At 44.2% G+C, this 14,352-nt stretch overlaps 1 protein-coding gene across 1 annotated transcript; it reads left to right on the plus strand.

Annotated features, from left to right (window-relative positions):
* The first annotated feature begins 882 nt into the window (after positions 1-882).
* On the plus strand, positions 883-6,842 carry TMEM158 (transmembrane protein 158). The gene has a single exon (XM_014248800.2). The coding sequence runs from the start codon at positions 1,014-1,016 to the stop codon at positions 1,992-1,994; it is 981 nt and encodes a 326-aa protein (XP_014104275.1). The 5' UTR covers positions 883-1,013; the 3' UTR covers positions 1,995-6,842.
* The last annotated feature ends 7,510 nt before the right edge of the window (positions 6,843-14,352 follow it).

The following is a 14,352-nucleotide window of genomic DNA, read 5'->3' on the forward strand; positions in this document are numbered from 1 at the left end:
GTTCATCATTTGTGTCATTGGCTCTGGCCCTCCCCGAGGCTCCGAGTGTCAAACTGCAACACAGCAAGCTTCGAACCGTGTCAAGAGTAATACTGTAACTAGCACAGGGTCACAAAACGAGCCTGACTATCTGGTCTGATTATAAATATCATGCTTGTAAAGCAGCTTTTCAAAAACGCTGCCAAATCTCACGGTTACCAAGCTTAGGAGCTTCGTTCTGCTTGTAAGCAGCTTCCTCGTTTAAATCTTTGCTGCAAGGACCGACAGCGCCCGTCGGATCGGTGGGATGCCTGCGGTCCAAGGCCAGCTATGAACGCCCGGCTGCGGGAGCAGATCCTGGGGCCGAGTCCGGACTTGGAGGGAGCAGACACCGAGTTGAAACTCCCTTTCTCCGCGTCCCGTCCCGTCCCGTCCCGTCCCGTCCCGTTCCCTTCCCATAAAGTGGCAGTGAAAGCGTTCCCGGATGCTATTCCGGGATCCGCGCCCCCCGCCCCGGCCGGAGGCGGCGCTGCCCACTGCTTTTCCTCCCCCTCGCCCACCACGGCAGCCCCGCGGGTGAGACGGCGGCGGCGGAGCTGGGAGGCTCCGGCTCTCCCCTCGGACACGGGCGCGGGGGAAGGGGTCCCTGTGGGGAGAGGGTCCCCGGCTGGGGGGACCGCTGCCGGGGCAGGGAGCGCGGCTGCCCCGGGCCAGCTCCGCCGGGCGCGGCAGCGGGGCCAGGCGGGCTGACGGCTCCTCCCGCCGGGGCGCTGCCGGGCCGGGCCGGGCCGGGGGCGGAGGAGGCGGGGAAGGGGGGAGCCGCTGCCGTCACCGAGGCTCCCGGCTCTCTCGGCTCGTCGCCGCGGCAGCCCCAGCCCCGCTCCCACCCCCTCGCCTGCCTCCACCCTCCTTCCTTTTCTCTCGCTCGCTCGGCGAGAGCACTGTGCCTCCTTTCCCAGATGGCAGCCGGCAGCGCCATGCAGCCTCCCGTTCCTCCTCCTCCTCTCCCTCCTCTCCGGCTCTAAGTTAATGCCATGCTGCCGCTGCTCTTCCCGGCACTGCTGGCCGCCTGCCTGCCGCCCTGCCAGGGCTGGAGCCCCTCGGCGGCTGCCAGCGGGCAGGAGGAACAGGAGCAGGAGCTCTTCTTGCCCCCTGCCAACTCCTCCTCCCGCTCCTTGGCCAGCCTCGAGATGGACCTCGACGGGGCAGCGAGCAAGGAGGAAGGCAGCACCGACAGCCCGGGCACGCCGGCTGCCCCTAGCCAAGAGCCTTTCCCTTCCGCTCCCACCACCTCCGGGCAGGAGCAGCAGGGGCAGCAGCAGCAGGAGCAGCAGCAGCGTCCCCAGCCGCAGGGGCAGCCGCAGCCCGCCGAGGACCCGCACTGCAACATCAGCGTGCAGCGGCAGATGCTGAGCTCGCTGCTGGTGCGCTGGAGCCGCCCGCTGGGCATCCAGTGCGACCTCCTGCTCTTCTCCACCAACAGCCACGGGCGGGCCTTCTTCTCCGCCGCCTTCCACCGCGTGGGGCCGCCGCTGCTCATCGAGCACCTGGGGCTGGCGGCCGGCGGCGCCCAGCAGGACTTGCGCCTCTGCGTGGGCTGCAGCTGGGTGCGGAGCAGGCGGGTCGGGCGGCTGCGGGGCGCCGCGGCCCAGCCTCAGCCCCAGCCTCAGCCCCCCGCCGCTGCCGCCGCCGCTGCCGCCGCCTCCTCCTCCTCCTCCTCCTCCTCGCTTTCCTACCCGCCGGCGGCCGAGCCCGGCCAGTACTGGCTGCAAGGGGAGCCGCTGAATTTCTGCTGCCTGGATTTCAGCCTGGAGGAGCTGAAGGGCGAGCCGGGCTGGCGGATGAACCGCAAGCCCATCGAGTCCACCTTGGTGGCGTGTTTCATGACTCTGGTCATCATCGTGTGGAGCGTGGCCGCCCTCATCTGGCCCGTGCCCATCATCGCCGGATTCCTGCCCAACGGCATGGAGCAGCGCCGCGGCACCGCCGCCGCCACCGCCACCGCCGCCAAGTAGCCTCTCCCGGTGACCCCCCTTCTCTTCGTCTTGTGCTCTGGAGGGACGCGGGACGGACTCTCTCGTGGTTTTCTTGTTTGCAGCGTGCCACAGGTGCGCGGCGGGACGTGGGGCCGCCTCAGCGCCCGGCCCGGCCCCGAGGGCAGCGGCCCCGAGGGGACCAAATCATATGTGCGCGTTTTATATCTTTAATACCCGTTTTGATCGAACCTTTTAGTAAAAAAAACAAAACCAAAAAAAAACCAAAAACAAAAACAAAAAACCACCAAACACCCCCCCCACCCGATTAAAAAAAAAAAAGGCAAGAAAAAGCCCCCCTAAAAATTCAATGGAGGAAATCAAAGACCCTCCTATTCGGCTGCATTTGTTGTCAGAGTAGCATTTTTGTACAGGATGTGGTTTGAACGGGTTTTTCCTTTATGGACAGAAAGGGATGTCTCTCTTTGACAGAATGGAGAACCGATGCGGTATATATATTGTTATTGCTGAAGCTGAACTTTAATGAACCTTTCACACTGTATTTCCTGGTTGAGATAGTGTGTATTTATTATTGTAGCTCCGCGTTATTTGGCTTTTAATACAGAGGTTTTCTTTCTGGAGCCACTGTAGCCTTTTGTTGGTCTGTTTCCTCCAGGGTGGAACAGAGGGTTTGGCTGGCCTTCCTGTCTGCGAACCTGCCACGAAGCTCCTTTCCCCATGAAATGGTGTTACCGGGCTGTTGGTGGCAAAAGGAGAATCCCAAACCCTTTCTGGCTGGTGTTTGCCCTATCTGTGCAGCAGATGAGGGTCTGTATGCCTACATCAGGGTTGAGTGGAGAGGGGTGGGGAGCACAGCTGTGCCAGAGATCCTCCAAAGCAATTTCATCTGCACAGCTCCACAGACTAAGGCTTTCTCCTCAGTTTGAGCTTGGGTGGCTTCCGTCCTGGGAAGATGAGGCCCACTCTGAGTTGTGCTAAGCAGCGTGGGGCAAGTCTCTTGACTTCCTCAAAGTTCATTCCTCAAAACCAGCTTAGATGCAGTGTATTTGTTGGAGACACAGTAATACTGTACCTCTTTTTCATCTACCAGTCTGCAGGGTTGCTCACAGCCAGTCTGTGGGGTGAGAAGGCAGGAGCTGCCAGTCCAGAACTAGATTCCAGCAGCTGCTGTGCAAGCATGCAAAGAAGAAAGATTTCTTCTCTCTTGTTTGAGTGGATAGTTGTGTAGCCTGAAATATAATTTGTTGTATACTTCCAACTGCTTAGCCTTACAAAACGTTGTTTCATTTGCCTTAGACATGATTAGTCCAGCTGAAGTTTCTAAAACCAAAATACGAGCTAAGTGACAAATATTTGCAATAGGAATTCTCGTGTTTTTTTGGTCAACATAGATGTATTTAATTTGCTAGTAACGCATGAATTTGCTTGGGGCTAATTTGGTGTATTCTCAGTGTATGGTGGAAATGACTGGATGAAAAGTCTGGAAGGATTAAATTCTTAGGATTTCCATATTTTTAAACTGACAACAAAATAAAATAAATGCATGCTCTATGTGTTTGCTGTCTGGACAAAAAGACAGAGATAAAAAGATTGACAAACAGCAGAAATAAATCAAGATTTTAAAATGCTCCATGTTACTAGGCTGCCTCTACACCCACTGTTCCTCCTTTTAATCCTGTTGTTGGGGTTGTCACTTGAGTAAACATTGCAGTTGCATTGTTTTCAGAAAGTAGATGATCCGGTCAATGTGGGAAGTGTTCTCTTGACCTGTTGATCCAAAGGGCACCTGCCCCTGTATGCCTAGTTTAGAGAGCCCCTATTTTCTTTCCTTGATGTGTAAAACTGTCATTTCCACCTTGAGCAAGCTCCTGTCAGACATTTGACATGCTAGAGAGCAATTCTCTGCCTATCATGTCCTGTGTGACAGAGACACTTCTTCATGCTGAAAGGCAGGGTTAGCAGGAAAACATGAAGATCCTGCTAACACCCTCTCAAAAGAGAAATGTTATACATATGGAATAGACCTCAGAAAAGTTGCCATCTTCAGGAATAATTTAATCTTTTGAAGGATGAAAACTCTCTTAGGCAGAGAGTTAACAATTTCTACTGGAAGTTTTTCTGGCTTTAGTAATTCATGATGTACAGTCCTCTCTGTGGTACAGGCAGCCTGTGCTTAAACTCAAGGGTGGAATCTCTTTTTTGCTTATCCTTGTTTCACCAGTGATGTGATATTGTTTCTTTTTTCTGAATTACATCACCATAAACAAGGGAATGGTGTTACTGTCTGAAACAGGCCGCTTCATTTGTTAAAGATTTATTATTTTGCAGTTCTTGCATACATGTAGCAGGTGGTACACCAAAACTGGTACAAAACGGCTTGTTTTTCTAACTTCTATCAATATCAGCTTGAATACAAACTTTGTGAATAGACACTGCCACACATTGCTGCTTCACTTAAAAAGCATGATACAAGAGACAGATTTTCTCGTAGTTATTCTATAAATACACTTGTAACTGGAGCTATTATTAAAAATCTGCTAAGACACAAATGTGTAGAACCCAGGGGTGGCATTAAACAAACTCCAAAGGCAAATCTTGTCCAGAATAGAAGAAAAAACCCTGCAATGTTTTCAGGGAGTGTGGGACTCAGACACAATGTGCAAAGAGCCCTTGTAGGTTGGGGAAGGTGTTTCCTTAGATCACAGTAACCGCGTGCATAAGCATGTTCCCTTCGCGGAGGCAGACCAGTCCATGTTTCTGTGCCTTAAAGAGGAGTTTAAGGCACAGCAGGGGGCACAGGGATTGCCTGCTGTACAGGCTTTAGGCTGGACCCTACTCCCTGAACCCTCCAGTTTCAGTGAGGTGGCAGCAGGGCTTCTGTAAAGAATAGACAGTGGAAATGCACTATGCAAACCGCGAGCTTTCTTCAGTCGCTGTTACACCTAACATCAATAACTCTGTTCCTGTAACTGTGGCTGCTACAATGACTCTAAGTAAACTATAATTTTGGGTAACTTTTGCCTTCATTCATGGGAATTTCATGTGAGTGCAACCTGGAAGAAGCAAGCCCAGGGCAATGTGAAATGATACACGCCAGCTAGTTTAAGATTACAAATTTAGACATTGAAATGTCTATTTCTTTTCTTCTTCACTGGGAGTGGAGCTTTATTGTCTCTTAGCTGGAATTGATTCTAAGCCATTTTTATTCATTTGGATTTATTTTTAAGACCAGCTGGTAGCAGGGTCAGCACGAGAGCAGATTAGTCACCATGTATAATCCTTTATGTACTCAGGGAGGGCATATATTTGTATATATCTATCTACATATGAGGATTCACTGTGTAGAACAGGAAGTTAAAGCAGAAGTGAGAAAAGGGATGCTGAGAAACAAATAATACTGAGGAAGTAGTACTGATTTTCCATCATTGTTTGTTGGATCATGTTTCCTGGTAAGTTATCATGACTTTATTTACTTATGAGTGTTTGTTGGAAAGCAAGAGATATCTAGGAACAGAGGGAGTTTCTTGATTTACTTTTTAAAATGTAACTCAACTCTATTACAGATTTTTGTTTTCATTCCAGGAACCAAGAACAATCTCGACATTCAGCATTACAAGGTACTAGGCTTGTGTGCTAGTGTTAGACTGGTACAATTTTTTCTGTATATTCAGACCTCAGAATTTAATCTCTGCCCTGTTTTCTTAGTTGTGTTTCACAGATGTGTTAGAAGGGGAAGTATGCAGAGGAATATGTAGTTTTAGCATGGACAGAGTTTTGCTGTTACTTAGTGCCACATTGATTCCAATAATAAAAATACAAAAATGTAGTGCAGTGTAATAATATTTATATATTATGTAAGCACACTGTTGCTCAATAGGTTGTCAGTAATCAAGCACTTCTGTATGTCAGGAGGTATTTGGATATTTGGGGCAAAACTGCCATACTAGGTTAACTGTAAGAGTTGTTCCTTATCCAGGGCTTAGTTCACCAGTGCTTTCGATGATTAATGCAACAGCAGGATTATTTGTGCAGTGAATGTTACTCAATATGAGGAAGGGCTACTGAACCAGACCCTAATTAAAAAAAACAAAAACCAGACCCTAGTTAAAAAAACTAATTAAAAGCTGTAGTTGGCTGAATAAGTATTATTCATCATGGCATCTGCTTGCTGAATAAAAGTATCTCTAGGGCTGACATTACATGATCCTAGGGGCTGAACAAAACCCTATTGAAATCAAATAGTTAATTGAAGTTTTGTAGGACTGGAGATCAAAGGATTTATTTTGAAGATATATATATATATTTAGATGTAAGGGTAGGCATGATGTTCTTGTTTCTCTTTGGTTTTTATACACATAGTTTATAAATCCAAAGCCAGGATTTCTCAGTCCAATATAGGGCCTTGCCAGTTTGGAAGTTAGTTTCTTTCTGAAGCTAGTATGAAAATATCGGTTATTTTCCAAGGAATTTTACAGAATACATTTTTTTTTTTCCTGTCTATTTCAGGGAGAGACCTTGACTTTGCAAAAGAAGCATTTGTAATGATTCTGGAAAAACATGTAAATATCAAATCCAAAGTGTATTCCAATTTTAAAACATAAAAAATCTTTTTAATCAGTAACTGATTTTTCAAAGCATATTTTTAAACAAATCAGTTTCCGTTTTCCCCTTCAGAAGCTAAACATTTCACTGAAGATCAGTGGGCATTTGAGTGTTTCACATTGTGATTTTGTATGTGATTTTTTTGTGGAAAAAAAATTCTCTTCTGTGATTTGGAACTGATAACAGCTTTTGATGAATAAGTTACTGTATTTCTTGTCCCATCTTCATAATAGTTCTGGTTAAATAAGTTGTCCAAAATAATTGTAAATCATAATAATAATAAAAAAAAGTAGCTTAGCCCATTTGTTGTGTTTCTGTTCTACTGTGCTGAGGAAGAAAGCAGTCTGGTATAAAATTTGGGATATTAAAAATGTTTATGGGAAATACCTGGATACTGTTTAATTAGATCTGTGGACAGGCTTCAGTCTCACAATCACATCTCCAACTTTTTATATAGTTTGGGTTCATAACTGAGTGTAGCATTTTGAGCATTTATATGTCAATCAGAGTCCCTGGATCTGCACGTTGGGAAAACCAGGATCTGAGACATTGTCTCTTATTTTCACTTTTGTATTATCTCGACAGGTTAACAATGTCAGAACAAAACAGAGCCAAACTGGAAGATGCAAATATCCTATGGAACACTGTTTGTTTCTGCATGTTTGACTTGTTTTTAGCTGTTATAGAAAACATAAGACTAATGAGACATAAATCAGTGCTGTTCTGAGGAAGTGAATTCACTAGGAGTGTGAAGTAAAATTATATTTGTGTTTCTTGTAAGGTGAGACTTGTTAGAAACAGTGGGATTGTACCTTGTTGGTGTCATTCTGGGTGTTGCTAAGCAACATGAAGTGGTTTAAATGGAGATACAGAAGAAGATTGTGGAGAAATAAAAAAAAACTTAGAAAAAGCATAAAAGGGAGTAAACGTGCCAGCACATCCTGCAAAGAAGTTGCAAAGTATCAGTTGGGAAAAAGACAGCATTTAAGGTCATAGAGAAAAAAGAAAACTGACACCAGGTGAATTAGGAACTTGATTACATACTTCATATTCAGTCTTTCCATATTCAAACTTTTCAGTTCTTTGCTTGAACAACTGATAGCTCTTTTGGCCCCAAATGGCACAGCTAGTGGTGAAAGAGAATAAAAGCCTGAAAGAAATGTGAGGCATGAGAAAAATTGAGAAATGACACCACCATACCAGTAATAAAAAGAGAGTTCACTCTCTGTGTTGTTGGCAGCAAAATAACAAAATGGCAGGGCACTTTCATGCATGTTTTCTATTCTACCCCAGGGAAGTGGTCATGGCACCAAGCCTGCCAGAGTTCAAGAAGGGTTTGGGCAATGCTCTCAGAGACAAGGTGTGTTTTTTGGGGTTGGCCTGTGCAGGGCCAGGAGCTGGACTGGGTGGTCTTCCAGGGTGCCTTCTGCCTCAGGATGTTCTGTGATTCTCTTGTTTTGATTTTACTCTAATTTTGCTTCATATGTTCTCTGAGGTTGTAAGGAAAACATGTTAAAATACCATTTTTATGGAACAGGTACGGTTCTTCCCTCATATCTTGGATTGATCCATACCAAAAATACACTTCTCATTGTCCAATGTTCCTCATAACTGTATTAAAGCTTTCCACCTGAAGTGAAGCAATGCTGGTGTGACTGCATGTCCCAGGCTGGGTCAGGTCACTGCTGCAGACCAGACTACGTGCTGGAATGCTGTGGATGGCATTCTGATTTATATTGCCAATACTTTCTCACTCAAACACTTTAATGACTACCTACAGAATTTTCACTTTTTTTGTGCCTATCTTCATTGTTTCCAAAGTTTTACTCCATTTGTCTTCTGCCATTGAAAATTAATCATTCTTAAGATTAGTTCTTTCTCACTTGGTATGTCTTTCTTCCCTTCTCCTTTTCCATAGCATGTATTTATCTTGACATTTTCTGCCTTCAGACTTCTCACCTCTCTTTCCCACAAGTATGTATTTTGTTATCAAGCCCTAAAAATGTACTTCAGGAAACTGTGCTGTCAGTTTCTTCTGCTTTTCCACTCTGCTTCCCACCCATTCAGACTGAACCTCTCATGCCTTTGGCCTGTGACACTTCTAGGACAAAGATGAACAGGAAACTTTGTCTTGAGGGTAAAACCCAAGTGCAAAGTTGTCTCTACCACCAGTCCTGTCATCACAGGACTTCTTCCACACGTCTGCCCCAGACACTGAGCAAAGGATCTAAGTTATTTTGTCTTCTGGTAAGTGAAAACTAGACCCATTTGAAGAGTTCCTTCCTCCTTAATTTCTCAAAGTCCTGTCTCTGAGTCACCCTCTACTCGTGTACTTGCCCAAACCCTTATCTGATGCATCATGGGAGCCCTCACATGTCAGTTTTCCCACATATCCTCAATTGAAATGTTAGGATGTGTCTCATCCTGCCTTCTGCTCTAACCAAAGGCGGGTGTCTTACAGCCAGAACAGAAATGATCTCACTTGGGAGTGGACCTGCACTGAAAGTTACACTCAGGTCAGGTATGCAGCCATAGGGCCAAAACCCGTTACTTTTCAATTAAATCTTGGATTCTGCAGGGTGATCTCTGTTGCCCTGGATTATGTGCCATGGGAAAGTTGTATGAGCAACAGATCTGGCAGATTTTTCAAGTGCTGGTCTAGTAGCCTTCTGGCTTTACTAGTAAATGGCTGAATGGCCAGGCTAACTCACCACAGCCCTCCTTTTATTAGATGATAAATGTGTACAGCTCAGACAGGGGCTTGTGAGGTTCAGGCCTTAGGAAAACTTGTCTGGGTCCCTTTAGCTGCAGACAAAATAATATTTATACTTTTCATACTGGCAGTGAAAGGATTAATGAAGTAAATCCCATACAACATTTTAAGCTTGTGAAGCACAATAAAAATGCAAATAATGAACATGATTTTATTCCTTCTGTGTTCATTTTTGCACTGAAGAGCATGTATAGAGCCTTGTGTTGTTAAATGAAGGTATTCTGCACAATTTTGACCACAATTTAGCCAGGCAATAGCTGTACTCTGGAAATGTTTTTCCCATTGATAGGTGTTGCGGTGAGCAGACATATTAAAACAAATCATTACTAAGTGATGAATGTTACTGGAAGAGATTCTAATTAATCCAAAAGAATATGAAATAATCCCCCAAAGTGTAAGAAAGATTTTTTAGGAGGTGAATATATGAAAAATTTGGAGTGGAGGTAGCTGGTGGAGAATTAATCATGGGTCTATTTCATTCCTTTTCTTGCACTTTGTGTTTCATCACATTTTCTCTGGAGAATATCAGCTGTGCCTAATTATGCCAGAAATGTACTTGCTTCTAAATGGAAACTGGAAAGTACTTTCTTCAGGCAATACTTAGTATAAATTCTTGAAATTTTTTTCATTTCCTCCAGGGCATGTAAAGCATTTAATGATGCAGGGTCACATCGTTTACTTAACACAGAGAAACCCACTTTCGGGGCATGATGTTTATATGCAACATCTCATCCAGTCTCTAAGATGAGCATTTCCCATGGCACCCCAATTCCTGCTATCTTTTTGTAGGGTTGCTTAGGGCTGAGAACATGAAGACTGATGTCTTATCCCTCTGTACTCCTCCCCAGCCACACATGACCTTTCCTTCTTTCCTGGAAGCACACTTATGGTGGATATTACTGTGAATAAATTTACAGCAAGCCGATGCAAGCAGCAGTTTCTCACAAAAACTAAAATAGCAGTACTGGTAGCTCTCCACGGAGAGGACCACCTCCAGCAGGTGCTGGTTGCATTCCAGTTGCTCAGCTGGTTGCATTCCATGCCTGTGGAGTGCTTCACAGTGCTGTGGCTGTGGACCTTCCTCATAGATCCATGTGGGTCAGCTAAGAAAAATGTAGCTGCCATTTTGGAAATGAAATAAGGCTTAGCCTAAAAGTCATTTTGAGCAGAAAAGATCTTTGTCTGAGTTATCCAGGAGTGTCTGTGCATTATATGAGCCATGTATGGAAGTCTTTATCCTGTACTCAGAGTTTTGCAGGCATTTTTGGCTTGCTTTATTATTTTTTTTTCAGAGTTTGACTTTTTTTTCTTTTCAGAATTGAGTGGTTATTTTTTTTTTTTTTTTAGAATTTGTAGATACTACCTGGGAATACTTCTTTGCCCTGCATATAAAATGTAATTTCCTAGGCTTTGCTCTAGCTATCCGAATGTTAGAGTGGATTGCCAAGGACAAAACCCATCCTCCAAAATGTCCCTTACTTATTTCCATTTCAGAGACTCATCTCCTCTCCCCATCAGATGCTCATTGTAACACTTAAAGGCATCAGCCCATGCTGGGTTAAGACAGAAGGAGACAATGCTTTTTTTCTTCCTGCAGCTGGAATCTTTCATGCCCGTGACAATTCTGAGTTCCCTGAATTGAGCCAGTGAGACTGATAATGGTGATGCCCAATGCTAACTGAAGCGCTGGGGGTGGAATGGGTCAGAGAGATTTACTCTCCTCCCACACATGAAGTGCAGAAAGAAAACAACATTGGCTAATCTGTTTTCCTACGTGTACAGAGCACAGTGAAGCAGAAATCAGAGACTTCACCTGTGTAAGAGAAACAAACCCTCTGAAGCACATATGCTGAATGATCCAATTATTCAAAAACAAAACAGGAGCCTTTTTCCGTGTATGTAACTCCTGCTGATTGCCATGAGAACAGTCCCCCTTAACTGCATGATCAGAAAGTCTTTTACATGAACAAGTGACAAGAATAGGATCATCTTTTGAACATTTCCCAATTAATTTCATCAAATTGCCTGTGATTCATCTGATAACTGCACTATCTTTAATATCTTTTTGTCAATCAAGCAGTCTCTATTGCTATTTTTCTTTTGCAAAATATAAAAAGATGATGTGAAACCTATGAGGATGAATAGTGCTAATGACATTTCTGACCAAAATACTGCTTAAAATCACAGTTAAATCCTTCTAACAATGATATTCAGAGAGCTCATAAGCTGGAAAACACCAAAGAGTTAATAAATTTCTGTAATATATTTAAAATACCAGAATCCTCAGCATTGAGGGCTACAGGTTGACTGTAGCAATAGAAAGCATTCACAGCAAGTTCCCAAGCATGTGTTGTCTGCTATTGCTTGGCAAATAATTATTGTGCTTAGTTGCTTCCTAATATCTTCCAATTCTACAGTTACAGTAAAACCACTTACTCATGACAATGCACCCATAGGACTGTCTTGAATATTAGAGTTTAAAAGGTACAAAATGTTCTTTTGCTTTGACCATCTTCATTTTCTTGCCTTTGTTTCCTACAGCTGCTGTACTATCTAGTATTACTCAGCATGTTTATAGTTGTGGTTATTCAGGAAGCAGTGGAATATGTGAGCAATTCAGCAAAAACTTTCTTCAGGCAATACTAGGCTTGGAGTTAGCACAGGAACAGAGTGTTCTGGATGTTTCCTTATGCTGCCTGTTGTAAAGAGTGGAGTGTGACTTCAGAGAAAAATGAAATCAATGTTTTCTGCAATGATTTTAAGAAATTGATCTTTATTTGTCAGTTCAAAGCATTGAGCAGTCAGTCTGGATAAAGCATAAGGCAAGGAGGATATATCAGCTCCTCTGTTTTGCATTTGAGGAGTTTAATTTTCCATATTACCATAGGTTTTTATGTTATTTCAGACAGCTGAAATGTAGGGGTTTGAGTTAATTCAGAGACATTATAGAATACATATATATGCACTGAAAAAATAGATCCCATGAGAACATTACTGGTGGAAAGAAGCACACAGCAGCCCATGCTTCCTATTGACTCACCCATGTGTTGCAGTTAACCACACTGAACTGACACGTCTGAGTCTTCTCCTGGGGGAGCAGGAGGGTGAAACTTCTGAGAGAGGGCTGGCTGAGGGCAGCAGTCACCACTGCTGCTTCAGGGTCATCCCTGTGCCACCTCTGAGGCAAAACCCTGTGATGTGTCTGTGAGCTGTGGGATATGTGTCCATATCTGTAGTGCAGATAGCTGGAACAGTCTGAGGAGGTGGTGGCCTGTGAGAGCTGCCATGTTGTGCTAACTTGGCTGTCGGTGTGAGTGCTGCTTCAGACAAAGCAGCACAAATTATCCTGTGTTCAGGCTGGTCTAAAGAGGCACCTGTAGCTGCTCTGACTAGCTCTAATTTCCATAGAATCATAGAATTGTTGAGGTTGGAAAAGACCCTTAGATCCTCAAGTCCAGCCATTAACCTTGCATGTCCCTGTGTTTATCGCTAAACCGTATCCGTAAGCGCCACATCTACACGTCTTTTAAATACCTCCAGGAACAGTGACTCAAGCACTTCCCTGGGCAGCCTGTTCCAATGCTTAACAACCCTTTCTGGGAAGAAATTTTAATTAACATTCAATCTAAACCTTACCTGGCTGAGGACATTTCCTCTTGTCCTGTTGCTTGCTACTTGGGAGAAAATGCAGACTCCTACCTGTCTACAACCCCCTTTCAGAGAGTTCTAGAGGGTGACAAGGCTTCCCCTGAGCCTCCTTTTCTCCAGGCTAAACAACCCCATTTCCTGCAGCTGCCTCACATAAGACTTGTGCTCCAGACCCTTCCCCAGCTTTGTTTCTCTTCTCTGGACCCACTCAATCTCTTTCCTGTAGGGAGGGGCGCAAAATTAAACGCAGGATTCAAGGTGTGGCCTCACCAGTGCTGAGTACAGGGGGATGCTCACTGTCTTAGTCCTGCCATGCTTAGTCATGCCTGTCATGTTTTTGCTTTGTTAGGTGCTTGTGGGAGCCAGAATTTTTAAAAATTGTTTCAATTGAGCAGGATTTTCTGCAGTTGTTTGCACCTTAAGGTGCTGTGCAAATGGAATCCAAATGTCATGGCTGAAAGACATTTGTGTTTACGTTGCCTGTTTCAGTTCTCCAGTTTTCTTCCATTTTCAGGGTTTCACACTTCCTTCCCTAAGTTATTTTTCCCCATTCTGGTTTGGTTGCTAGACCCCACCATGACTTTGATAGTTTCCTGTCTTCCCTGACCCACATATCAGAATATTCCATGTACAATGTTTTTGAGTAAAAATATATTCTTGTGATGTATTTCATAGCATATCTTGAGTTGTATTTTTTTCTCTGGGCACCTTTTTGAAGATGATGGCAAAATAAATCAACAACCACCGTTGTTCTCACAGAAGAATCCATTCCTGTCTCTAACTTTGTTAGGTGAACATTTCTTGTGCCCAAAGGTCTGAGTGATTAGCAGTAACATGACTGGTATTTTAATTCAGGAGTACATCTGGTTATAGTCTCTGTGCCCAGATATTTATGCCTCATGTCATTAATAACCACTAATAATGTCTAATAAGGTTACATTTATGTGTACATTATACTGAGAATGGCATTTAAAAAACAAGATATGCCTTGTCTTAAAGGTCAAAGTTGTAATCAGATTACCTTCTGTATATTGAGAAATGGAAAAAAAAGAAATGTATCAGATGGATAGCAAAAGCATGTGTTTGAATAATAATTGGAGGCAGTATTAATGAAAGCTGTGTCTCTGTGAGGAGCTACCCAGAATGGTAACATGATTTACGTACAGTTGACCTATGAGAAGATGCAGGCAGTGTATGACTCTACTACAGGCTTTCCAATCCTAGCATGAGTTTGTTAAACATGCTTTGCTAAACTTCAGCAAGCCCATTCTGATGTTCTGCACACACAAGCCAATACCAGAGCTGTGTTCCAGCAGCAAACCCAGCCCATGGCACCTTGATGTCTCCTCACAGGAG

Source organism: Pseudopodoces humilis, chromosome 1 (genome assembly GCF_049639895.1).
Source record: "Pseudopodoces humilis isolate 2021_Gansu_Grassland_sample_001 chromosome 1, ASM4963989v1, whole genome shotgun sequence".
NCBI lineage: Eukaryota > Metazoa > Chordata > Aves > Passeriformes > Paridae > Pseudopodoces > Pseudopodoces humilis.